General features: G+C 53.3%; 2 protein-coding genes across 6 annotated transcripts in view; one reads left to right on the top strand and one right to left on the bottom strand.

Moving 5' to 3' along the window:
- The first annotated feature begins 1,224 nt into the window (after positions 1–1,224).
- Positions 1,225–3,964, top strand: HBQ1 (hemoglobin subunit theta 1). Its single transcript, XM_058285621.2, has 3 exons — positions 1,225–1,368; positions 1,444–1,648; positions 1,894–3,964. The coding sequence occupies exons 1-3, from the start codon at positions 1,274–1,276 to the stop codon at positions 2,020–2,022; spliced, it is 429 nt and encodes a 142-aa protein (XP_058141604.1). The 5' UTR covers positions 1,225–1,273; the 3' UTR covers positions 2,023–3,964.
- Positions 3,965–10,952: 6,988 nt separating this feature from the next.
- LUC7L (LUC7 like) overlaps positions 10,953–25,389 on the bottom strand; it is a 47,047-nt gene continuing 32,610 nt past the window's right edge. For 4 of the 5 annotated variants that reach the window (XM_004473999.4, XM_071211113.1, XM_071211114.1 and 1 more), the window contains 5 exons: positions 22,135–22,311; positions 16,234–16,322; positions 12,411–12,440; positions 11,817–11,984; positions 10,953–11,297 (listed from right to left, as the gene is read on the bottom strand). In XM_004473999.4, the coding sequence (XP_004474056.1) occupies positions 11,156–11,297; positions 11,817–11,984; positions 12,411–12,440; positions 16,234–16,322; positions 22,135–22,311 (606 nt within the window). In that variant the 3' untranslated portion in view covers positions 10,953–11,155. Of the gene's footprint in view, positions 11,298–11,812; positions 11,985–12,410; positions 12,441–16,233; positions 16,323–22,134; positions 22,312–25,389 lie in introns of those variants that run through there. The other variant, XM_071211111.1, reaches the window with a different exon arrangement.

The raw sequence follows: 25,389 nt of genomic DNA, 5'->3' as shown, positions 1-25,389 counted from the left end.
ACTTGGAAAACCGGCTTGCCAAGCAGGCCAGAGACAAGAGGGCAGCGGGGTAATGCCGTGTGCGAGGAGAGCCGGGACGGGCAAGCCCCCGGGAGGGCCCCTGAGCGGCCGCCGGGCCGGGCGGGGACGGGCTCACCGACAGCGCTCCTTCTGGGGCGAGGCGACTGTTCTGGAACTGGGTGAAGGCGACGGTGCCCAACACTGAGGGGTGCTAAATCGCACTGAACCGCACCCTTTAAAAGGGGTGAAACGGTAGACTTTATATTATCTGAATTCTACCACAATTTTTTAAAGAGCAGTAAAGTGATGCCTGACCCCACCTGACTGAGTCACAGAGGTAAGCTAGTATTACTGGGGTATATCATAGGCGCTCAATAAGCGCACACTGCACTGAAATGAACGTAGGCTCCGAGCCAGGCATTTGTTACCTGTTTAATTCTACAAGAATTTTACCCTCGAATTGTCGATACTATAAATGGGAAATTAGACTCAGGAAAGAGAAAAACCGGAGTCCAGTGCCAAAAGCCATGCTGCAACGCAGCGCTGTCTGATGAGGGCACTGCCTGTCAAAGGCCGCTTTCCGCAGGAAAAGCCCCAGGCGGTTGGGGCCTCCGGCCGACTGCGCGGTCCCGGCCCGGCTCACGCAGGCTCCCGCGGGGGCGCGCGCCCCTGGCGGGCACAGGGGCAGGCGCGGGGCGGGGGCGCGCGGGGCGCGGGGGCGGGCACGGGCGCGCGCGGGGCGGGGGCACGGGGGCGGGCACGGGCGCGCGCGGGGCGGGGGCACAGGGGCGGGCACAGGGGCGCGCGGGGCGGGGCGCGGGCAAGGGCGCGCGTGGGGCGGGGGCACAGGGGCGGGCACAGGGGCGCGCGGGGCGGGGCGCGGGCAAGGGCGCGCGCGGGGCGGGGGCACGGGGGCGGGCACGGGCGCGCGCGGGGCGGGGGCACAGGGGCGGGCACAGGGGCGCGCGGGGCGGGGCGCGGGCAAGGGCGCGCACGGGGCAGGCAAGGGCGCGGGGGCGGGGGCACAGGGGCGCGCACAGGGGCGCGCGGGGCGGGGCGCGGGCACGGGCGCGCACGGGGCAGGCAAGGGCGCGGGGGCGGGGGCACAGGGGCGGGCACGGGCGCGCGCGGGGCGGGGGCACAGGGGCGGGCACGGGCGCGCGCGGGGCGGGGGCACAGGGGCGGGCACGGGCGCGCGCGGGGCGGGGGCACAGGGGCGGGCACGGGCGCGCGCGGGGCGGGGTGGGGCGGGGCGCGCGCAGAGCCGGCCGCGATGGCGCTGTCGGCGGCGGACAGGGCGGCCGTGCGCGCGCTGTGGAGGAAACTGGGCAGCAACGTCGGCGTCTACGTGACCGAGGCCCTGGAGAGGTGGGGACCCCGCGCCCCGGCCCGCCCGCGCCCCCGCGCCCCGCCCGGCCGCGCCTCACCCGCTTCCTCCCGCAGGCTTTTCGCCTGCTTCCCCGCCACCAAGACCTACTTCTCCCGCTTGGACCTGAGCCCCGGCTCCGCCCAGGTCAAGGCGCACGGCCAGAAGGTGGCCGACGCCCTGACCCTCGCCGCCGGCCACCTGGACGACCTGCCCGGCGCCCTGTCGGCCCTGAGCGACCTGCACGCGCGCGAGCTGCGGGTGGACCCGGCCAACTTCCCGGTGAGCCCGCGGGCCGGCGGGCGGGGGGACTGAAGGAGCGCGGGGGCGCGGGGGCGCGGGGGACTGAAGGGGCGCGGGGGCGCGGGGGCGCGGGGGCCGCGGGGGCGCGGGCGGGGGGACTGAAGGAGCGCGGGGGCGCGGGCGGGCGGGCGGGGGGACTGAAGGGGCGCGGGGGCGCGGGGGCGCGGGGGCGCGGGCGGTACCTGGGCACTCCGGCGAGCGCGGCGCGACCCCGTGCCCCGCAGCTCCTGGGGCACTGCCTGCTGGTGACCTGGGCCCGGCACTTCCCGGGAGACTTCAGCCCCGCCATGCACGCCTCGCTGGACAAGTTCCTGAGCCTCGTGGCGGAGGTGCTGGCCTCCAGATACCGCTGACCCGCAGGACCCCGCGGGACCCCCGCCCCTGGGTGGTCTTGATCCTAGTAAAGTCCGGGCGTGCAGTCGCTGCGTGCGCGTGGTCTGTGTGGAGGGCGCGCGCCGCCACCCGACGGGCCTGGGGGAGGGTCGGGGTCTTGACACGGCAGAGCTGCACCCCCAGTCGCCGCAGCTGGGGCACCCGGCCCCGCGACCTCAGGAGGCCCTGGGCCACCGCCTGCGGGTCCCAGTCCCGCATGGTGAGCTGCCCCGACTCGCAGCCCTTGGCCGCGGCCACGCTGGGACGCACGCCGGCGCCCTCCCGCCCCGGGGTCGGGGTCTCGTCCGTCGCCAGAGCCGCCGGCTTCTGCCGCCTCCGCACTCCGCTCCGAGCCCGGCGGCCACATCGGGGCGCAGCGCCGCCACCGAGGGCAGAGCCCCTGCCGGCGGCCCGGGGGCACCCCCACTCTGCCGCCCTCTGCCGAGGGGGAGCCCAGGGCTACCTCTTGCTGCCCTCCGTGGGTCAACGCCAGGAACGCACCTTCCCCCAGGGCCGAGCCCAGCACGCAGTCTCTCCTTCCAGGATTCAGACAGAGCAGGGGCAAGTGGAGGGCAGGGGCGGGCCACAGGCCCACCTGCACACTCACGCCGACACCCACAGATACACACGTGCAGACATGCCGCGCACACCACACACACACAGACAACAGAAACCGGGGCTGCCCAGCGTGTAGAGGCAAGGTTTAATGTCTTAAGAAATGGTGTCCTCAGATGGGACACTGGGAACAAAGTGCACAGAATGGACAGTATCAAGAGGGGAAAAAAACATGGTATGGGGAGAAAAGAGTTCACAAGCAAAGTTGAGAGAGGGCTTTGGACAGAGGTATTTTTATGTGTGGCAGTTAGGAGCTGTTTTACCTCTACTTGGGAAGGTAGAACTCCAAATTCCAACCCCCGCCCACCTCCCATGTCAGACAACTGAAGAGAACTAGACCAAAGGACAAACTGGCCACTCACAGTAACCAGTGGCCAAGAGGCATAGATGTGACACTCAAGGCCATGCAGACTGAAGTGCAGATTAGCAAGATGCTTGTCGTAATAAAAAACACTAAAAAGGTATCACTTCCCTGAAAGTGTAATTTAGCCATCGCCTTTTGGGAGGGCAGCTGCTGTGTTGCGAACATCTGCAATTTCCATGGGAAATGATTTCAAACTACCAGCACGACGTCACTGGCGTCGCTGTCCAGGGAGCTTGGGCGAGCAGCCCAGCAGCGCTGCCGCTCTCCTGCATCAAGAGCTGTCAAACTCTCGAGAGAAAGATGGAGTAAGACGACGAAGGAATGTTTTCAGTCTCTCATCTTTGTTTTCACAAGATCTATTTACTTGTAAATGCTTATAATTTTTAATAATGGCTGGATTTAACTGGCTCTTAAAACTCCTGGAAATTCAGCAGCGGCTGGTACTAGCAGGCCCTAGCACTGAACTAAGTCTATAATCTCACAGAAAATAGTGGCACAGACATGAAAATGTATGTACAGTATATTCTTTACAGAATTGTTTATTAGAGCAGAGAAGTAAAAAGAAAGGAAAACTAAGGGCACTCCACCACCACGTTCACCAACAGGAGAGGCCAGACAACGCCCAGGTCAGCGGCACGAGGGGCCGCTGCACAGCCGCAGAGGGCCGGCCTGAGCAGAGGCGTGGGCCAACGTGTGCAGCACAAGTCCGTTTTATACTGGCATAACCCCAGGAAGGCTTGGGAGGAACGCACACCCAAAGGTGGCAGCAGTTTTCCATGGGTGTGTGGCTACAGCAGCAGAGGAGGCAACTGTTACTACTGTTTACAACTGGAGAGAGGCTGGACTAAGGAATTTTCATTTGTGTACCTTTTTCATTTTTCCAACTGCTTTGCAGAAAATGCCATCCTGAATGTCGCTGTTGATAAAATTCTACATGCAAACAATTACTTCCTTGAGGGATTTTTATAGAGGTGGGATTCCTGGGGCAAATGGGGTCCAAATTTTTACAGCTTTCTGATAGAAATGACGAAATTGCCTCCACCCGAGTCCCAGCGGCAGAGGAGCGCCCACCCTCGGCAGCACGAGGCTCCGTGGCGCCTCCAGCCGACGCGATGCGGGTGGAGTTGGCGCCGCGGGCCCTCCGCCGCCTTTCTCCTTCACACTGACCGGCAGGAGCCTTCTGTCCATCTCATGTTGCAATTACTTGCCCATTTTTTGTTTTTACTTGTTCTGGGGGAGGAGGAGGTGACCCTTTCCCCCAGATACACAGTTTTCTGGCAGCTCTACCCACTATTTCTTTCAGGCCCCTGTCCTGGGGTGACCCGCTCAGGGCTGCCACTTCCAACCTGGGTAAAAGCGTACAGTTTCATCTTTGGATAACTAAAATGCTAGATAAGTTGTTTAAAAATCTTCTTAAAAACATGAAAGAACAAGATGATAAGGAATTTCAGGCCAAAATCCAAGTAGAGGCAAGAAGCCAGAGGTGGTGGCAGCACCTAGAAGTCCTGAGGCATCTGCCAAAACCAGCGAACTGGAGCTTGGTTTTGCTGGCCTCACGGGCTCCTAAAGCTCAAGGGCCACCCTACCGCAGGTGCCTATTAGGTGACTGTAGGGCTAGAGCTCCAAAAGACCTCATCTGCAGGACAACTCCCTCCTCTCCCTAAACATGGGTGGGGTGGGGCACCTTGGTATTCAGCAGAAGAGGGAAAAACGAGTCTGATAAACTGACACCTGTGGATCTGCAACAAGTTCCGATCACCCGAGTAGCCCCCAAACCCTGAGGCTGTGGGTTTCATTTAACATGAGCTCAGACTCACTCCGGGACCTCAGGCATCTGACAAGCAAATATGTCTCCCCTGAAGGCCACAAAGGACAGTGAAGGCGCTCCGTGAAAACTCACAGAGGAGTACAAGGAGGCGCCATGTACAAAAAAGCAGCAGAAAAACAAGCCAACGGGACAGACTCACAAAAGGCTCTGGAGACGCCAGCTTCAGGTAAAACAATCATGCTGCTAATACTAAAGATGAGACTGTCAGTATCTACAAGGAGTCACATAATACAAAAATGGTACAGCACATGCAAAAGAAAAAGGCTCAAATAAAAAAACTCAATGGATAGGTTTAACAGACAAGTGAACTTAAGAATGAGTCAGAATTGAAAAAAAAAAAAGAAAAATCAGAGTGACTTTTCCAGGACACAGCCCTGTGCACACCTGAGCAGGATCCTTCTTAGACTGTGAGCCTCGACCAGCTCAGTCTAGGCAGAAGGAAAATGATCCCAGATCTGAAAAGCAAGAAGGAATGAGTAACAACAGAGATGATAAATTTATGTGTAGATATATAAATGATTGTTATCTAAAACCATAATGTCTATGAGTTTAAAAAAAAAAAAAAAAGACTTTATTTTAACCGAAGCCATAAGGCCACAAGGTGCTCAATGGAGTCCAAGTGCGCTGAGGTCCTTGAGAATCTTCTGGGAAACAAACAGAGGTCTCCATTAATTTTATTTTATTTATTTATTTTTAAAGATTTATTTATTTATTTCTCTCCCCCCACCCCCACCCTGGTTGTCTGCTCTCTGTGTCTGTTTGCTGCGTCTTGTTTCTTTGTCCGCTTCTGTTGTTGTCAGCGGCACAGGAATCTGTGTTTCTTTTTGTCGCTTCATCTTGCTGTGGCAGCTCTCCGTGTGTGCGGAGCCATTCCTGGGCAGGCTGCACTTTCTTTCACGCTGGGCGGCTCTCCTTACAGGGCTCACTCCTTGCGCGTGGGGCTCCCCTATGTGGGGGACACCCCTGCGTGGCAGGGCACTCCTTGCGCGCATCAGCACTGCACATGGGCCAGCTCCACACGGGTCAAGGAGGCCCGGGGTTTGAACCGTGGACCTTCCATGTGGTAGGCAGATGCCCTAAACACTGGGCCAAGTCTGCTTCCCTTCATTAATTTTAACTTTGATGAGGGTAGCAGGTTCTGATAGCTGCTGCAACAAATCACCACAAATTTGGTCACTGGAAACAACACAAATTAACCTCCTTATCGACTTATAGGTCAGAAGTCCAAAATCAGTGTCCAGGAGCCAAAGCCAGGGGTCTCCAGGACGCACTGGCTCAGGAGGGTCTGGAGAAGCCCTGCCTCTTGCAGCCTAAGAGCTGCACTCCTCGGGCCCGGGCCCCTCCACCTCACACACCCGGAGCGCGGCGCTCCGCAGTCTCTGTGATCACCCCTCCCCTGCTCCCTGGTTACACTTAGGGGGACCTGTACAACACGGGTAATTTCTCAGCTGGTCCTTCACTGTCAGGCGTCCACAGCCCCTTTCCCATCTAAGGCAAAGTGGCAGGTCCCAGGGCTGCGGCCCGGCTGTTTCAGGGGCTCCTCTCAGCCTGCTGCAGCGAGCACGCACGCTGTGAATCCAGGTTAACAGAGGAGCAGAGGCACCCATGTCTCTCAAACCAGAAGAGAGGACAAAAACAGGCTGTTAGAAACACATACCGGGAAAAAACAACACCTGGGAAGTGGGTGTTCCTCGGCGGTTGAGCGCCTGCTTCCCATGTACAAGGTCCTGGGTAATCCCTTTTACCTCCAAAACAAACAAAAAAACACCCCAGTACCCTCCTCACCACAAAAGGGCAAAAGTGGACGGGAAAAAAGAATGGGTATAATAAATATGGAAGGCCGAAAATGAAATGGAAACAATATAACCAACATAGTATTAACATTACCATTGATTGTAAGTGATGTAATTGCTTTAAATAACGGATAAATATCAAATAAACAGACTTTAAAGCAAAAAGCACCGTGTCAAAGAGTGCCGTTAGTAAGGACAGATCCCAAGGCCGTCCATGACCCCATGGCCTGAGTGTGGGCAGGACCTGAGGCTGGCTTGTTTCGTTTTGCTGAAGTACCAGGGCCAGGGATTGAACCCGGGACCTCATTTGTGGGAAGCCGGTGCTCTATCACTGAACCACATCAGCTCCCCTGAGTTGTTTTTTTCATTTGTTTGCTTGTTATTTTGTTCTGGTTTGTTTTTAGGAGGGACTGGAAACTGAACCCGGGACCTCCCATGTGGGAAGCAGGTGCTCAACCGCTCGGGCCACACCCACTGCGAGGCTTACTTCTCCACCCACAGAGCTCAGTGAAGGGATGTGGACAGCTGCACTTCCCTCTGCCTAGAAGGCTGTTCCCGGCGGAAGAACACACAAATCAATGACAAAAGGACGGGGCTGAGAAGACTAGCTCACCACATGGAGGTTAAAAAAGAAAGAGAAGGGTTCCACTAAACTAGCACACAAAGGCTGACTCCAGACGGCTCTTAACATGAAAGTAAAAACTGCAGTTAATGCAGATGCGCTCAGGAATAGCTGTCACCTAAGGACGGGGAAGACTCCTCAATACTGGGAAGCACAGACCCTTACGGCAAAGCACCTGGATGACCCTGACAACCCAGCTGCACCCTGACCAGATGGCGGAGAGAGAAGCCGCAGGGCTCCGCCCCACAGAAATACTCAACTACCAGCAAAAACTGGCAGAAACAACTTTCTCAAAGCTCCAGAAAACAGTTAAAAGGACTACAGCGAGAGGGGAACCTAGAACCAAGAAAAAGGTATCTTAAAAGCAGGAGGAAAACCTCCGGGGCCCTGGCTGCCCGCCCCCCCCCGCCGTGGCATCTGCCAGGCTCCTCACAGCAGGTCCTTGGTCGTGAGCAGAGTAACCCTCCAGGCACGCAGAGCTGTCTGGCCCAGTCCCTCTGGCGGTGGCCTGAGGGACGCACCAGGGCACTCCCCGCAGGCCTGGCGCCCAGAACCTGCCCTGGGTGGAAGACAGCTGGCCAGGCTCTCCTCAGACCGCTGTGGGGCAGCAGTCCAGTCACTGCTGCCTGCGGCAAGGGGCTGCTGGCTGGGGGGCAGACAGGACAGGAAGCGCAAGGAAACTGCTTCCGAGGGAAGGGGAACATTCCTGTGCTTGTGAAACGGGAATCCCGAGGCCACGTGCAGACCACAAACCAGAGGCAGGCGCAGAAAGGCACGGGAAGGCCCTGTGCTCGGCCTCCCAGATTCTCTAAGCTCAAAGCATGTAAGGGCTAAAGGCGAGCACTCAGCCAACCGACAGACTGGGAGGAAGAGGTTTTCTGTTTCCTTTCTGGCATTCAAGAATGCTCTGTGTAACACTAGCTAGATACAGGCTTAAGGAACCCAATGCCTCCTAAATTCCAGTGATAACACCTTAAAACATCAAAATGTCCAGGTTTCAACAAAAGGTTCCAAAACATACCAACAACAGGAAGCAATGGCCCAGGCAAAGGAGAAGATAAAAGAAAGCAGAAGCCATCAAAGAGGAGGCCACTACCTGGAACCACCCAGACAAAGACTAAAAAATTGGTCCTAAGTGTGCTCAGAGGGAAAGGAAAACAAGGATAAGGAACCAAAGGAACCTGAAAAAAGGAACCTGAAGACAACGGAAACCATCCAGTCTGAGGAAACCATCCAGTCTGAGGCGCAGAAAGAGGAAGAACTACGGGAGCGGAGCCTGGGGCGCTGTGGGGCACCCTGCAGGGCACCAGGGCTCACGCTGCGGGGGTCCTAGGAGAGCAGGGAGGATATTCAAAGAAGCAGCTAAGAACACCCCGTACACACGAGCATATACATCCAGGATGCTCAACAAACTCCAGCAGACCTGCACTGCAGCACAGTCTATACCTGTCCAACGCAGAGACCGGGCGGCGGCAGTCTACACCCGTCCAACGCAGAGACCGGGCGGTCCAACGCAGAGACCGGGCAGCGGTCTCACGGCCTTGGCAGTGAGGGCAGAGCTGGTGGGCGGCGGCAGCCGTGCTGGCTGAGGCGACGTGGGGGCACACTTCATGCTAGTGGCCGGAGACCTCGAGGAGTCAGGTGCTCGGAACAGCAGGGCACCGAGGCAAGGCAAGGCACGGGCCCAGCAGGTGGACTCGACAAGGAAGCCTGCACTGCGCCCACCTCCCCAGAGGGAGCGCCCACTCCCAGCCCAGGTCCCTTTGGGGACACTGCACCCCTGCAGCAAGGTACCACCACCCCAAGAGGCTTCCCGGACTTGGGTCTGGGCTCACATGCCTTCCTCAGGAGCCAGCGACCCAGCACCCAGAAGAGAACCAGAGGGTAACATGGGGGCTCTCCTGCCCTGGAGGCAGGGCACCAGGGAACCCCGGGAGAGGGAGAGGGCAGCGAGGTGGGCAGCTGGGGGGGCCCTCCTGGGCTGCCCTGGACCCAGCCCACCAGCTTTCTTGCTGAAATCTGCTTTCTTCTTCAGGGATGGAGGTGAGAAGCTGACTGCTCTGGAAGGAGCTGCTGGCCACCTGCTGCTCAGGTGCTGCACCTGTGCCCTTCACATGCAAGGTCGCAGAGGGGACCCCAAACTCAGCTCCCACCCACATGGCCTCTGCACTCCCAGGGCGCCCTCAACCCCTCAGGGCTTTCTTCCACACCAGTGCGCCGAGGCTGACACTCGCGGTGCGGCCCTGCCGGCTGACTGGGCGCAGCACCGTCCGTGAAGCAAAGCACCGACCTGCGCCTTCCTCCCGATCACTGACGTGGCAGCCTCCCCAGCGGCTACGATGCCTTCAAACGGCCCCGGAGCGCCCCACAGGGCCGCCTACAGGGCAGCTCACTAGTGTCCACGTGGAAGTGAGGGACCCCCACCGAGTGCAGAGAGGGCAGTGTGGCTCCCCTAGAGTGGACCGCCAGGTGGAGCTTGAGGGTAGGCGGCCCAGGAGCCGGGAAAGCACCGAGGCAGAGCTGGGCTGCGTGTGGGAAGGGCTGAGACAGACATGGGCTGAGACAGACACGGGCCGAGCTCTGGGGCCGGGGCCACAGCTCCCTCCAGGTGAAGCCCGCTCCCCAACATGCACGGCCACGCACAGCACCACCACTGAGGGGGGTGGAAGGGAGGAGTGGTGAGGTCGTCTGGGTAAGTCCACGGACAAGGCCAGGCGCAAACACGCTCGTCCCTTGTGCAGGGGGGCAGCCACCTCCCGGCAGCCCCGGGAACAGCAAGCCACATCAGCGGCTCACGCCCAGGAACACAAAACACAAACCTTCAGCCTGAGGTCTGGCACACACCTCCATGCCTGTGGAACGCACTGCCCGTCACGGACCACCCTAGGGCAGTCTCCCTCTCCTCCTGTGGCGAGCAGGCCGGCTGCTGGAGACTAGCCCGCCCACCCCACTGCGCATCCTAGACCCACGGGGCAGGGGCCGGCAGCCAGAGAAGCTGGCGGTCACCAGACGCAGGCCCACCCCTGCCCACGCAGGTCTTGCCGAGCGCCCAGGTGAACCCCGCCTCTGCCGAGATGGAGAGGGGGAGCAGGGCTGGCTGCCAGCAAGACAAAGGGAAGTGGAAGACGCAGGAGTGCGGCGGCGACGCGTGAGTGAGCGGGGCATGCTCTGGGAGGGCTCGTTTTCAGGGTGCGGCATGTGCCCTACGTCACCAACAGCGGGAACTGCTGGGAGCAGCTAACATAAGCCGCCGCGACCTGTCGAACCCCCCAGGGGGGCACCCTCGGATACCGCCCAGGGGCCTTTCTCTGCCACCAGTAATTTCAAGGAGCCTGCAGCACAGCTTACCTGAAGCTGAGGGCCAAGCGGAGGCACAGGGACACAGAGCAGGCCAGCCGGCCTCTTCCTCCCCCAGAGCCCCTGTTGGTCTGTTTAGACAGGCAGAGCTGGGCAGCTCAGACTCAGCAGCAGCGCAGCACAGCACAGCCAGGGCCCCTGCGCACACGCCTGCGAGGGGGAGGGGGGTGCAAGGTGCCAATCAGAAGGCGAGCTGACCTCACAGAGCCGACGAGGGGCGCACCAGCACCTTCCGCCCACCGTGGAGGGCATGGTGAAGGGTTAGGGACCCAGAGGGAGCAGCAGGACGCCCCCACCGCAGAGCAAGGCGTACCAGGAGCGACAGGTCGCAGTTTGAGGCAGTCTGTCAGATTTATTTTCCCTACTTAACACAACCCCAAAACACAGAAGCAACTCTGTACATCTCTAGAAACTCACGGCTAGCTCCAAAACAATAGAAACTTTGAACTACAAAAGGTGAGTTGTATTCAGCAAATATGAAGGGTGACTTCGGGCTCTGATGAGCATCACGAGACTATTTACACGCTCCAGGGGCTCAGAGCTCGCCGGCCTCCTTCTCCTCCGACCTCCGTGGCGCTGCCTTCCCATTAGAGCTCTCGAGCCTCCAGTCGGCAGCACCCCGCTCGCTCCGTCCTCTCTCCCAGGACTCCTCTCTCGACGTCCGCTCTCTGGAGAACCTGGGAAACGTGAACCAGCGGCTCAGCGGAGGTGGCGTCTCCCTTCCAGCTGGTCGCAAAGGCCCCTTGGCTCTGGGCAAGGGGACACCCGGGAACGCAGAGGAACGTTCAACCACCACTAAGACCTGATGCTGGCAAAGACCTTTTAATAACAGGGAAGCAGTCACTATAATGTGACCTGAACAAAAGAGCATATAGCAAATGATTCACCCATCACGACGCACTATAAAAATGAAAAGGCCCAAACCACGCGCACAACACCCGAATGTGTACTGTCTGACCGGCAGACCGGTCAGAACCACGCGCTGGGCCCCACGCAGGAGCACGGGCTGTGACGGCGGCAGTGAGCGCAGTCCCGGGTGGACGTGGGTGTGCGTCTGGCGGCAGCCACCCAGACAGGACTGTGCCGTGCGCGAGGTCCCCTACCCCGGCCAGGCTTCCAGCCGGGGCCCAGCCCCCGGCAGACCCACACAGAGCAGGCCTCCTGGCTGCAACCACTGAACAAGTCAGAGTAGTTACTTGTATTTCGAACTCCGGTCTCTGGAAGCCCGGCGGTGGCCCCGGCTGTGGCTCCGGGAGCGGCTCCGGTGGCGCCGGTGTCTGTCTCGGGACCGGGACCGGGAAGACTTCCGCCGCTCCCGGGAGGTGGACCTGGACCGCCTACGGCGCCGGTCTCGAGAACGGGACCTGCAACGAGAGCAGACCAGGGCTCAGAACACGGCCACGAGGTCGCCAGACAAACAGCACGCTACCCCCACTGTGCTCGCCCCTCCTCTCTGGCGGGGCCTCCATGGGAACCAGGCAGCAGCACCCGGACGCCTCCCCTCACAGCTTCCCTGATCATCCCCTTTCCTGCGTGACTTTTTAAGCTGGGCTGAGACTCAAACTACTTCCATCACTAATTTCTCCCAGGCCCGACCCACCATTGCCTCTGGGAAACATCTGCCAGGAAACTCCTTGCAAGCCCAGGGACCTTGGCGCTCGTGTTTCCGCTAAGGGGGTTCCTCCACCAGGCCCATCCACCCACCCCAATGAGAAAGGGCTCAGGCCTCACACCCAGCCCGCCCTGCCCACCAGACTGCACCTGCTAAGAGAGCCCACGGAAAGGCCTACCTCCTGCGGTCTCTGGTTCTCGATCCAGACCTACAAAGGAGAGACCACCATCAGCTTCCCCAAGCACCACAGCCCTCCGCGCCTGAGGGGTGCTGGCTGAGCCCGTCGACTGCCATGGTGCAGACTTCCGTGTGCCAGCCCAGCCGCCTCGCCCCGGGCCCCACAACACGAGCGCAACAGTGCCCGAGGGGCCTCACAGGGAAGCAGCACCTGGCCCAGGTGTGCTTGGCCGGCCTGTGCTGGGTTCAGCGGCCGGCTCTGACCTCGCCCACAGACACTGCACAGGACAGGGCTGGAGCCTCAGCTGGAGCAATGCCTCCGCTTCAGACGGCGGCTCTGTGGCCAGGTGAGACGAGCTCCTTGCCTGCCGGCCTGCGGAAGCCAGCACATGCTAGGGAGGAAGTGATGGAGGCTGTCTCGCACTGCGCGCAAGGTGATCTGACAATGTTTTCAAAAAGCAACCTTTGTCAAAACATTTATTAATACTTTAACTATTAAATTCCTTAGCCCCAGGAATTCTGAGGAATCTTACTGAAGCAAACAATTACCAGAGTACCACTCAAAACTGCTTTTAAAATATTAGTCATCAAGAAATTAGAATGTAGGGAAGCGGACGTGGCTCAACTGATAGAGTGTCTGCCTACCATATAGGAGGTCCAGAGTTCGAACCCAGGGCCTCCTGGCCTGTGTGGTGAGCTGGCCCACACACAATGCTGCCACGCGCAAGGACTGCCCCGCCATACAGGGGTGTCCCCTGCGTAGGGGAGCCCCACACACAAGGAGTGCACCCCATAAGGAGAGCCACCCAGCGTGAAAGAAAGCACAGCCTGCCCAGGAGTGGCACTGCATACACAGAGAGCTGACGCAGCAAGATGACACAACAAAGAGAGACACAGATTTCCAGCGCCACCGAGAATGTTAAGTGGACACAGAAGAACACACAGCGAATGGACACAAGAGAGCGGACAACGGGAGGGAAGGGGAGAGAAATAAAAAAAATAAAATCTTTAGGAAAAAAAAAAAAGAAAAAATTAGAATGTAAACTCAATGGAATCAGAATTCCATTGAGGACAGGAAGAGGAAATAGGGAATTAAAGCTTAAAATACAGTTCCCATTTGGGACGATGGGAAAGTTTTGGTAGTGGATGGTGCAGACAGTAGCACAACATTGTAAATTAACAGGGCTGAATTATAAAATTTTAATGTGGTTAAAAGGGGATATTTAAGGTTGTATACATGTTACAAAAATAAAAATTTTAAAAGAATCCATGGAACTACACAACACAAATAGTCAACCCTACGTTAAATTATGACTATAGTTAAGAGTACAATTATAAAAATGTGCTTTCATCCACTTCCTTCATCCTTCTGTGAAGTGTGTTTATCATTTTGCTTTACATTGTGGTATGAGTAGTTTATGTAAAGTACTTTGTTCTGATATCCTCATTGTTTACATTTTCATTTTCTTACCATGTAAGGTTGATGCTCTAAACCTTAGTATCTCCATTTATATACCTATGGATTAAGTCTATAGAGATACTTCCCTTGATCACTTCAGTGTGATAAATTTTGTATGCTTCACCTGTTTTGAATTTTTTCTTTTAATCCAGGTAAATTAATTTAATACAAAATACACAATTTTATCAGTTCTAGCGTACTGTTCAGTGGTATATTGTGCATTTACAACTTTGTGCATCCATCTCCCCTATCTAATTCCAGAACATTTCATCACCTCAAAAAGAAACCCCATTGTTGATGTGGGAGGAGTGGGGTGTGGTGGGGTGTGGGGTATATGGACACCTCTTATATATTTTAAGGTAACATTTTTTTGTGATCTATGTATCTTAAAAAAAAAAAAAGGTAATTAAATTTTAAAAAATCTTAAGAAGAAAAAAAAAAACCCCTGGGAATGGATGTGGCTCAAGGGGGTGAGCACCTGCTTCCCACACGGGAGGCTCCAGCTTCAGTTCCTGGTGCCTCCTAAAACCAATTGCACAAACTACAAGCAAACAGAGAGAGCCAAGCCAGGGGAGGTGATGTGGTTGAGCACCAGCTTCCCACAAATGAGATCCAGGTTTGTCCCCAGTAGCTCAAAAAAACAAAGAAACAAAAACCCCTACCCAGTAAAGCAGTCCTTCCCAATTCCCACCTACCAGTGGCCCCAGTCGACAACTAATCTGCTTTCTAACTCTACAGATCTGCCTATTTCATTCATAAGTGGAATCATGCAATTAAAAAAAAAAGTACTATCAATTAAAACAAATGTTCCAAAAGCAAGGTGATAATGTTATAATAGGGTGGTATAAAAGAACCCTGCATTTTAAGCATGATTCTGTAAACTCACAACTTCTCTAATTTAAAATGCATACATACACACACACATACATATGGAGATGCCATAAGCTGAAAACAGGGAAGCGGATCTGGCTCAATGGATACAGCGTCTGCCTACCACACGGGAGGTCCAGGATTCAAACCCAGAGCTTCCTGACCCATGTGGTGAGCCGGCCCACGCGCAGTGCTGATGCACGCCGAGGAGTGCCGTGCCACACAGGGGTGTCCCTGGCGTAGAGGAGCCCTGCATGCAAGGATGCACCCTATCCAGCATGAAAAAGGTGCAGACTGCCCAGGATGGTGCCGCACACATGGAGAGCTGACGCAGCAGGATGACGCAACAAAAAGATTCCCAGTGCCGCTGACAAGAACACAAGTGGACACAGAAGAACACACAGCGAATGGACAAAGAGAGCAGACAATTGGGGGGGAAGATGGATAGAAAACAAATTAGATTTTAAAAAGATAAATATTGAACGAAGTAGGACACCACACGCTATGACCGCTCTGTGACCTTGCCACAGAGCAGAGGGTCTTGCAGGTCCTGCTGCAAGACAACCCAAGAGGCCAGGTGACCGCGGCGCCCACCAGCACGGCAGGCTCCACTGCCAGAGGGACTTGTGTGCTTTGCTCAGTGTGTGTTTCCAGTGCTGGGATCTGCGTATACAGGTCCATAGCTAGATAAGCGAACACAGGAAAACCCAAAACCTAACACTCGTCCTTTCCCAGCTCCCTGTCCCTGCAAGGACAACAAAGCCTAAAGCTGAGCGGGCCCCTTCCGGCTCAGGCCCCTTCCTTGCACTCCACCTGCTCACCAAGTGCCTGCACTGGGATGTCTCCAGGGGGGCCAGTTCCAATCACCACCGCCTCCTTAGTCCGCATGTGCTCTCACAACCAGGGTGACCCCAGGCCCCTGAACCATCAGCACGTCCTCCTGGCACTCCTGCTGCTCACCTGCTTCAAACCACCAACCCCTCGCCCGGACTCTCCCGCAGCCCCTCACTGTTCTTGCTGCTTTGCCCTAGCGCCCTACTCTGCTCTTGGCAGGCAGCAGGGTCAGGGGACAGCTGCACCTGACTCCTCTCTGCAGAAAGCGGCCCGATGGCCCCACTCTGCCTAAGTTCATCCGAGGACAAACACAGGCTCACACCCCACAGCACCCGGCCCCTTCCCAGATCCACTTCCCCACAGCAGTGCGCCCTCCCACCCCAAGCATCAGAGCACTGTCTGCTGAGCACTGCACCCCAAGCCGGGCTGCACGGTGCAGTGCAGGAACCCCCCCAAGTACTCCCATCCTCCTTCCCCTCTTCTGTCCTTGAGGTCTGTCCCGCTCGTGATGGCGTACACCAGGAGCCACCAACACGCCCCCCCAGCACTGAAAGGCTGTGGCATCCAGGTTCTCCCGGGGTCAGTCAGGACCACCCAGGGATTTAACGGCTCGCTCTCAACTGCACACGTGTCTGGGCTGTGCGCCAGCAAGAAGACTCACCTCCTGCTCAGCCGCTCCTCGCGCTCCCTCTCCTCTCTCCTCCTCAGGCGGTCCTGATTCCTCTTCTCCTGCTTTTCAGCAACAGTTTTCTAAATAAACAAAAATTGGGGAAAGTGATGTAAGAAAAAGCTATACAACTGAGTGAATTTTATGTTGAACAAACCGTCCTTGTACAATCATGTTTTGTTGGTGATTTAGAAGTCTAGGAGGAATTCTAAGGAAACAGTACCATTTATTTTTTTAAAATTAACTGGTCAACAGTGAATGCAATACGTTAAAAAGTGCTGTTTACATTTTGTAAATTCAGTGACAAACTGCATATTCCAAAAGAAGTACTATACTTTTATGCCACATAGAACTGCTTGTGCTGCTTTATATGGATCCAAAACATTACTTTCTTTCTTTAAAAAAGATTTTTTTAAAATTTGTTCTACCCCCCCCCCCCGGTTGTCTGCTCTGTCCATTCGCTGTTTTTCTGTGTCCATTTCTCTCCTTGTCAGCAGCACCAGGAATCGGTGTCTCTTTTTGCTGCATTATCTTGCTGTGTTAGCTCTGTGTGCAGTGCCACTCCTGGGTAGGCTGCACTTTCTTTCGTGCTGGGCGGCTCTCCTTGCACATGGGGCTCCCCTATGTAGGGACACCCCTACGTGGCAGGGCACTTCTTGTGTGCATCAGCACTGCATGTGGGCCAGCTCCACACGGGTCAGGAGGCCTTGGGTTTCAACGGTGGCCCTCCCATGTGATAGGTGGACACTCGATCCGTTGAGTCAAGTCTACTTCCCTAAAACATTACTTTTTAACCACGGGAGACCCTGCTTGGTGATAAAATAGGACAGGTTTGTCTAACCGAGGTCCTGCTGCAAGAAGGGACCACCCCGAGGGGCTCGGGAGCAGGCAACGCACAGGCCTTAGGCTGGCCAGGGAGGCTGCAGGCCCGGGAGGCCGGCTTCCGCAACCAAGCAGGCTTGGTGGGCCAGAGCGCGTCTTGAATGTGGCGGAAGAAGAGAACACAGAACAGGCAGGAGGCGGCTTTCATTCAAGAATCCCCACTCGGAAAAACTATAGGCAAAAGCTTGGCTTCCAAGCGTCAGGGACTGTTCTGCACATCTCCCACCCAGTCTCTACCGAAAGCTTCCCATCAATGCCCCCCCCTCTGCTGAGTGAATAAAGCCTTGAGTGGGCTTGAAGGAATGACTCCCCCGGGGACGAAGGCCACCAGCCACACCTGCCCCAGGGGCTGCAACGGCACTGAGGGTCCGATCAGCACTGAGCATGGGAGAGCAAGACGGACCGCAGGAACGCCAAGACCGTCCTCACGACCGCCCAGGAACCTCCCGCCTCCCCCTCCCCTGGGCTGGAAGGGGCCTCTCGGTCTAGAGTCTCTGGCCTCACCTCCCTGGAACAGAGCACCCAAGGAAGGAGAGCTTCAAGGACTTACTTTCAGCACCTACTTTCCACACACATTCTTTCCTAAAACGGAATGAGTCACAACAGGCCGATGGTCTGGCCTTGTCTCCTTTCCACCTTCCCCCCAAAAAGTCCTCCCACTTGACAAAAAAAGGCCTCACACTTACCCCTCCTGCCTCTCCAAACAAGGGGCTCATGTGGGTGAAGCCTATTTCAATCAAGGCATAAACCTCCACCCTTTTTGCTGAAATGTGCTTCCAAGGAAATTGTGTGTTGTTAGTTTAATAATTTATGAAAGTCTCTATTTGTGGCCCTAAGATGGTGGATTGAGAACTTCAGGGTTCAGTCCCCCCACAGAAGCTTAGAACAACCAGTAAGAACTGGCAGAAACATCTTTCTCAAAGCTCCAGAAAACAGTTAAAGGGCTGCAGTTAACAGGGTGAGGGCAAAATCAAGAAAAAGCCCACTTAAAAAAGGAGAAGATCACCCAGCACACAGACCGCTGCCAGGCCCCCACCCCCGCTCCCAGGGCGGACCCCTGGCCCTAGCTCTAGAAGGGACAGAGTAAACCTGTGCTTATTCGGGAACGGAGCTGCCTGGTGGTAGCCTGAGGAACTTACTGTCCCAGAACCTGCCCTGGATGGACAAGGCGGCTCGCCAAGCTCTAAGGACACTGGGAAAGCAGCCAAGCCGTGTCCAGGGTAAGGGCCTGCTGGCTGCAGGACACAGAGCACGGGACGGGATGGGAGACATCCCTACAGGTGTAAATGGGGGAACTCTCAGGCCACAAGCACATGCCAAAGAACAGGCGGGCATCCCCAGAAAGGAGCACTCTGTGGCCTCCAGCTACTCTCCAAGCTTGTGTGGACAAGCCTAAAGGACAGCTCAACTTGCAAAGACTAGCAGAGGTGCTTTCTTTCTCCCTCTTCCTCTCTTTCAGCTCCTGGCATTCAAGGAAAGCTCTGCATTAACACTAGCTGGATACATCTTAAGCAACAGACACTTCAGTCTCTATTCCGATAACACATTAAAATCCCCAAATGTCAAGGTTTCAGCAAAAGGTTACAATACATACAAGGGAAAAGGAAGCAATGGCTCAGGCAAAGAAGATTAAAGGAATTGGAAACCATCAATGAGAAGGACCAGACCTGGCATCTACCAGGCAAAAGACTGAAAAAACGCTCAAAGAGCTAAACAAAATCATGGAAAAAGAACTATAAGAAATAGGAAAACAGATCAACTCCAAAAAAATAATACAGAGACGGAAATTACGAAAAGGAACCAAGCAGAACTGACGACCACAGTAACAGAAATTAGAATTCCCTGGATGGATCAACTCTGGGAAAATGCAGCCTTTATGGTTCTATTTTGTGGTCCAATATACTCTTAGCGGGAACATGTATTTTCAAAATTCTAATCAAGTCTATTTCTTCCAGAATCAACATCTCATTAGCCATATAGGGATTTCGTCCAAATTCACCAAGGATGCCGGATCCATCTTCCTCTGACCAAGATAGAGAAGCCAGAAAGCTCTATACCTTGTCAGGTTGGGCCTACTGCCCCTAACCAGCAGGAAGGAGCTACAGAAGAATGACCATCTCCCTTCAGCACCCCTTTAAGAACAAAGGTATAAACTCTCTGAGGGGGGAATGAAGCAGGCTGGTAAGACAGCGAATCAACAGAAGGGTCTGAAACCTGGGAAGAAGTCTACATGGACAGCAATAACCCTAAGATGACTGCTGGGAGACCCTCCCCAAGATTCTGCCACTCAGAAGAAGACTTCCTCTGGAAGCCAGGAGAAGCCCCGAATATTCCCCAAGGACTTTATCATGGGGCCCTCCTGAAAGACTGATCGGAGAAATAAACAATCAAAATGGTGAACAGCTGGAGCCCCGCCCCTGCCATCAGCAAGGGGTGGGATAATCAACAGTTCAACAGGCAGGCGCCAGGCCCAGGCTCTCTCGTGCGCTCGCCTGTGGACCCGTCCTGCCCTCTGCTCACCACCCTTGCAGTTTTTCCTCAGCCATGTGGCCACGCAAGTAAAACTTGGACATTTATAACCTATAATGGGGAACTGAAGTCTGTAAATCAACCCGCTTTATCACTTTTCAACTCCTTCCTCTCTACCTGGGACCCCTGATCTGTTATTTCCTCCCATTCCTCATCCCTCCCTGCTTGAATAAATTACTGGCCTAATGCAAAAAAAAAAAAAAAAAAAAAAAAAGAATTCCCTGGATGGGTTCAATAGCAGATTGGAACTGACAGAAGAAAGATTCAGAGAACTTGAAGATAAGACCATTGAAATGATTTAGTCTGAGGAGCAGAAAGAATCAAGAAAAGTGAACAGAGTCTGGGCCTGTGGAACACCATCAGAACTACCAATACACGTACTACAGGAATTCGAGAAGGAGAAGAAAGGGTGTAAAGGATATTCAAAGAAATAATGGCTGAAAACATCCTTAATTTAACGAGATACACAAACATACAGTGCCGAAGTTCAATGAACTCCAAGCAGGACAAACCCAAACAGACTCAGGCTGTGGCTACCGTTATCAAACTCCTGAACGCCGAAGATAGAGGGCAGCAGGATGGCATTTTTAAAGTGCTGAAAACAAAAAACATCAAGCAAGTATTCTATATCCAACAACTCTCTTTCAAAAATGAGATGAAGACATCTCCAGATAACCAAAACCCAAGGGAGTTCCACCACTGGGGCCAGCCCTATGAGACACGCTAAGGGGGGTTCTACAGACTGAAAGGAAAGAACAAGAGGCAATCGATCCAAGTCACAAGAAGAAATAAAGATCTCCCGTGAGGGTAACCACTTGGGTACTATTGTATTTTTGGCTTGCTACTCCACTATTTACATCTTACAGGATCTAAAAGGCAAATGCATAAAATAATGATAAATCAGTGATTTTGGACTCTGTGTACAAACATGTAATTTGTGACAAGAACTTAAGGACATACTTTTGAAGGTATGTTGGTGTCAAACTAAATATTTTTATAGATTTTGACATTAAGTAATAAGGCCCATAGTAATTACAAAGAAAACATCAGCGAATATGCAAGTTCACAGCGACTGAAATTCGAGCACAGAGTGGCAGGGGCGGTGGGGAGGAAATGCACGACGGGTCAGGGATCCTGCTTGGGAAGACAGGAAGGTTTAGCGATGGGGGAAGGGCTGCGATAAGAAAGTTTATGTGGTATATATGTTTCCACATGTGAAAACAAAAAAGAAAAGAAAAAGGCAACTGAATATTTTTTTAATGTAATTATTAAAAATAAATAATTAAAAAAAAATAAAGCACACTTTGGATAGATTAAAAAAAAAAAAGGCAACTGAAAGATAATGACATTGTCCAATGGAGACCCCTCCTCAGGTGCAGAACCGCTCTTTCCTGGGTACTAGCTCTGAACGAGGGATCACTTACCTATCGCGTGTCCTGCCACATTTCTGGAAGAAAGGCCTGCCTACTTCTGAACATCCTGTTCTGGCTCCCAGGATATGATAGGGAAGTGTCATCAAGCCTCAAGAATGACAATTCAGAGTACCTGAGCTATTGCTTAACCTTCCTTCTCAGTTCTCCACATACGTTTTCAGACTGTTTAGCCGCTAAAGCAGGAAAGTGCAGAACCCTGAGAGGAAGACTGCAGGGCCATCAGTGCGGCCACGCCACTTCCTGATCCCAAGAGCCAAAGGCCAGGGGCCAGGGCCTATGACCTTCCGACCAGACTAACGACTCTCCAGGCAACTGCTTCTGTGCAAGAAGTGATTTCAGAGGTGAGCAAGAGCTGTTGTTTATACCCATGGACTAGATCCCACACTTCCTTCCATAAACAAAGGGGCACAGACTAAACATTATCTCCAGTGTCTCTCTGGAGTCTGAGACCTTACGTTTACTGTGTAAAAACTCAAGTGGTGGGAAGCAGACTTTGCCCAATGGATAGGGCATCCGCCTACCACATGGGAGGTCCGCAGTTCAAACCCTGGACCTCCTTGGCCCGTGTGGAGCTGGCCCATGCACAGTGCTGATGTGCGCAATGAGTGCCCTGCCACACAGGGGTGTCCCCGCATAGGGGAGCCCCACGTGCAAGGAGTGCGCCCTGTAAGGAGAGCCGCCCAGCGCAAAAGGAAATACAGCCTGCCCAGGAATGGCGCCGCACACACGGAGAGCTGATGCAGCAAGATGATGCAACAAAAAGAAACACAGATTCCCGGTGCTGCTGACAAGGAGAGAAATGGACACAGAAAAACACACAGCGAATGGACAGAGAGGGCAGACAACTGGGGGAGGGAAGTAAGGGGAGAGAAATAAATAAAAGAGACAAATCTTTAAAAAGAAAAACCGAAAAAACTCAAGTTGTATTTCACTATTTAATTCACGGCAAGTTCTTAGAAAGAATGAAAATACACACTTTCTGGAGTTAAAGAAATGTGAATATGACCAAAAGACTTCTCAGGCTTCTGCATAAAAACATGCATCATCTTACCCTCAACTGGTCAAGCTTCTCTCGGATCTGAATGAATCCCAAGTGTAACTTGCCCCCAAAGTGGTCTGCAAGGCGACGGTCATTGTCATGGAGGCCAAGATAGGCTGAACAGACCTCACAGACACGCAGCTTCTGCTGCTGGAAACTAGATGCAGGCATGGAGTTTCTGTATTCCTCCTGGAGAAGGGAATAGAAAGGTAAAATTAAGTTACAAAAAATGGCCCATACACACAGCAAATGGACAAAGAGAGCAGACAATGGGGGGGGGGGAGGGAATAAAATAAACCTTAAAAAAAAATTTGTTTACATAGTTTTCAGATATTTGTAACCAATTCCGTTTTCATGGTTTATTTAGAAAGTGAAGTAAGTCACGAATCTAAAGCAACTCTCAGATAAGCAGGAATCTCCCCATTCTCAGAGTCCACAAGGGAAGGCAGTAGTAATCTGCTGCACAGAGAACTTCCTGAGGACCAGAGAAACAAAGTGCGAACCTTCAACAGGGGTCTTCACCAACAACCGTAAGAATGAAAACACGGAGCCAGCAGCTATGGAGACTGTATCCAAGTGTAGCTCCAAAAATTAAAGTTTAGAGAGACAAATACATTAGACAGTTTATTCAAAGGAAAAAAAATGCGCAGAACACAAAGGAACAAAATAAACCCTGGCCCCTACCGCCACTGTGGAATCCTAAATTCAATCATAGAAAAAAGCTTCCCCAGCCTCCAGGCGAAATGTAATAAGAACCATGGCCTTGCTACTTATGCACAAAGTAAAATGCTTCTGCAAGATCCACGTTTTAAGAACTGAGTTTCAACATTCACTCTTATGCAAAGGGAGAACTAGTTCTGCATGCCAGGCATTCACCAGGAAACAGACTGAAGACCCCGTGCCACCCAGCACACGCCATAAACTGCTGGTGGGAAGTTGGAACAACCAATGAGGAATGCAATTTAGTGGCCTGTTACAATGGAAAAGGTGTCTATTGCTGTCTGGAAACTCCTCTTCAAGGTGTAGGTCTTAGAAAACTCGTTTACATGCCAGCAGACAGGGAAGATAGTAACTGCAGAACTGTTTAAAACGGTGAGAAATCACAACACCCCAGAAAGCCACCAAGGGACACACGCATATCCTGAGACAGACCCTGCAGCAGTAAAATTGATGTGGGCTATGGGTGGAAGGCTCTTTGTCTCTTCAGAGATAACTAAGCTGTTTGACTTTGAGTGTGGAACGGTAAGAGGCTGCAGTCCTGCCCTTAGGGACAGTGGCAGCTGCTCCAGTCCCAGGAAATGTTTAACAATGCAAGGGCTATAAACTTTAAGTATTTAGGGGAAATGCAAAAAGTAAATATGCTAAAAGCTTATCTAGAATGTCTGGAGTCCTTGCTAAAAGCTTACCTAAGATGTGGAAGAGATATATGCTAATTGAAGCCTATTGAGAACTGAAACAAAGGGACCATTTGGCCTTTCCTCTCTGTATAAAAGAGGTTTGAAAATCTTGTTCTGGGGCTCGGGATTCAAACAGAAAGCTCCCGAGTCCGGCCGGCCGTCAATAAACCATTTTTCCTTCTCAAAATCATTCCTGAGTCCTGGCCTCTCTATACTCAAATAATTGAACTTCTCTTAAATTCCACAACAAAATAACTGGGCAGACGTGTGGCGACCCCGAGGGCATGCCCAGACAACATGGGGGTGGCACGGGTGGAAGGCGTGCACGGCATGGCAGCAGCGAGCACGGCACACTCACATGGTGGTGAGCGCACGTAGCACGAACGCGTGAACCGAGCACACAGCAACGGGTGCCCTTGGGAAAGGCAGAACCGGAACCAGGGAGGAGAAAAAACAGAACTTGAATTTTCACTGTAATGTAGTTCATCTTTCATTAAAAGGCAAAATGACCCCATTTTATGACATTCTGAAATGACTACAGAAACAGAAGTAGGCATGACCACAAAAGGACACATGGAGACTCCGTGGAGGTGGACGCGCCTCCAAGGTCCCAAATGCATGGAGTTTTGCAGGATATTCTGTTGGGAGATGGGGGCACAGGATCTCTACAAATCATTTCTAACTACTGCACGGAATCTACAAGTATCTCAAAATAAAAGGCTTAATTAAAAACAAAATAAAAATAAACTTTCAACCATCTTCTGCAAACACACCATCTGATTAAATGAACCTGTTATCAAGGGTTCCCTGTTCTTCTAATCAGTTCTAAACCACTAGAAGGGTCCCAAAAAGCAGGACAAAACCTGTAGACAACTTATTAGATTGATGCAAAGGTAACTGCTGTGCTTGCAGTTTCCTTGCAAGGTAACTTGCATTGTTGAAATTTGCCATTTGATATTTGCATGCATTCTTAAATGTGATTATGTTATACATCATTTTAATGTGCATTTCTCGCTTTATGTTTTTTTGCTAGTGACTTATTACTTGCCCTTTATTTTATATTTATTTTAGACTATGATACTGACATTAGACAAAAAGCAAATTCAAGCGATTTTCTTATTTGAGTTCAAAATGGCTCGTAAAGCAGCAGAGACAACTTGTAACGTCAACAACGGTTTTGGCCCAGGAACTGCTAACAAATACACAGTGCAGTGGTGGTTCGAGAGTTTTACAAAGGAGACGAAGAGAGCCTTGAAGATGAGGCGCGGAGTGGCTTACCATCGGAAGCTGACAATGACCAACTGAGAGCAACACTGAGGCTGATCCTCCTACAACTACACGAGAAGGTGCCGAAGAACTCAATGTTGACCATTCTACGGTCATTCGGCGTTTGAAGCAAACTGGGAAGGTGAAAAAGCTTGATAAGCGGGTCACGAGCTGACCGAAAATTTTTAAAATTGTCATTTTGAAGTGTCGTCTTTCTCTCTCTCCGCCCCCCGCCTTGCTGTTTTTGCTGTGTCCATTCGCTGTGTGATCTTCTGTATCTATTTCTCTTTTTGTCTTCTCATCTTTCCCCTCTAGGATTCACCCGGATTTGATCCTGGGACCTCTGATGTGGAGAGAGGTTCCCTGTCACCTATGCCACCTCAGTTCCTGGTCCCTGCTGCATTTCACCTTGACTGTCCCCTTCGTCTCTCTCTCACTGCGTCATTATCTTACTGCATTACTCACTTGAGCGGGCAGTGGCTCACCGCGCGGGCATTCAGCTCACCACACGGGCACTCGGCTTGCAGTGCACACACGCTTTCTCTTCTTTTTCGCCAGGAGGCCCAAGGGATTGAAGTTGTTCCTTCCGGTCTTCTCTTAGTCT

Source organism: Dasypus novemcinctus, chromosome 23, assembly GCF_030445035.2.
Source record: "Dasypus novemcinctus isolate mDasNov1 chromosome 23, mDasNov1.1.hap2, whole genome shotgun sequence".
Lineage (NCBI taxonomy): Eukaryota > Metazoa > Chordata > Mammalia > Cingulata > Dasypodidae > Dasypus > Dasypus novemcinctus.
This window is presented reverse-complemented; position numbering and strand designations above follow the sequence as displayed.

Bases quoted from the DNA above. Each gene is read 5' to 3' on its own strand.
- HBQ1 (XM_058285621.2), top strand. From the start codon at position 1,274: ATGGCGCTGTCGGCGGCGGACAGGGCGGCCGTGCGCGCGCTGTGGAGG. The intron at 1,369-1,443 runs GTGGGGACCCCG...TTCCTCCCGCAG, and splicing joins GTGACCGAGGCCCTGGAGAG to GCTTTTCGCCTGCTTCCCCG. The intron at 1,649-1,893 runs GTGAGCCCGCGG...CGTGCCCCGCAG, and splicing joins TGGACCCGGCCAACTTCCCG to CTCCTGGGGCACTGCCTGCT.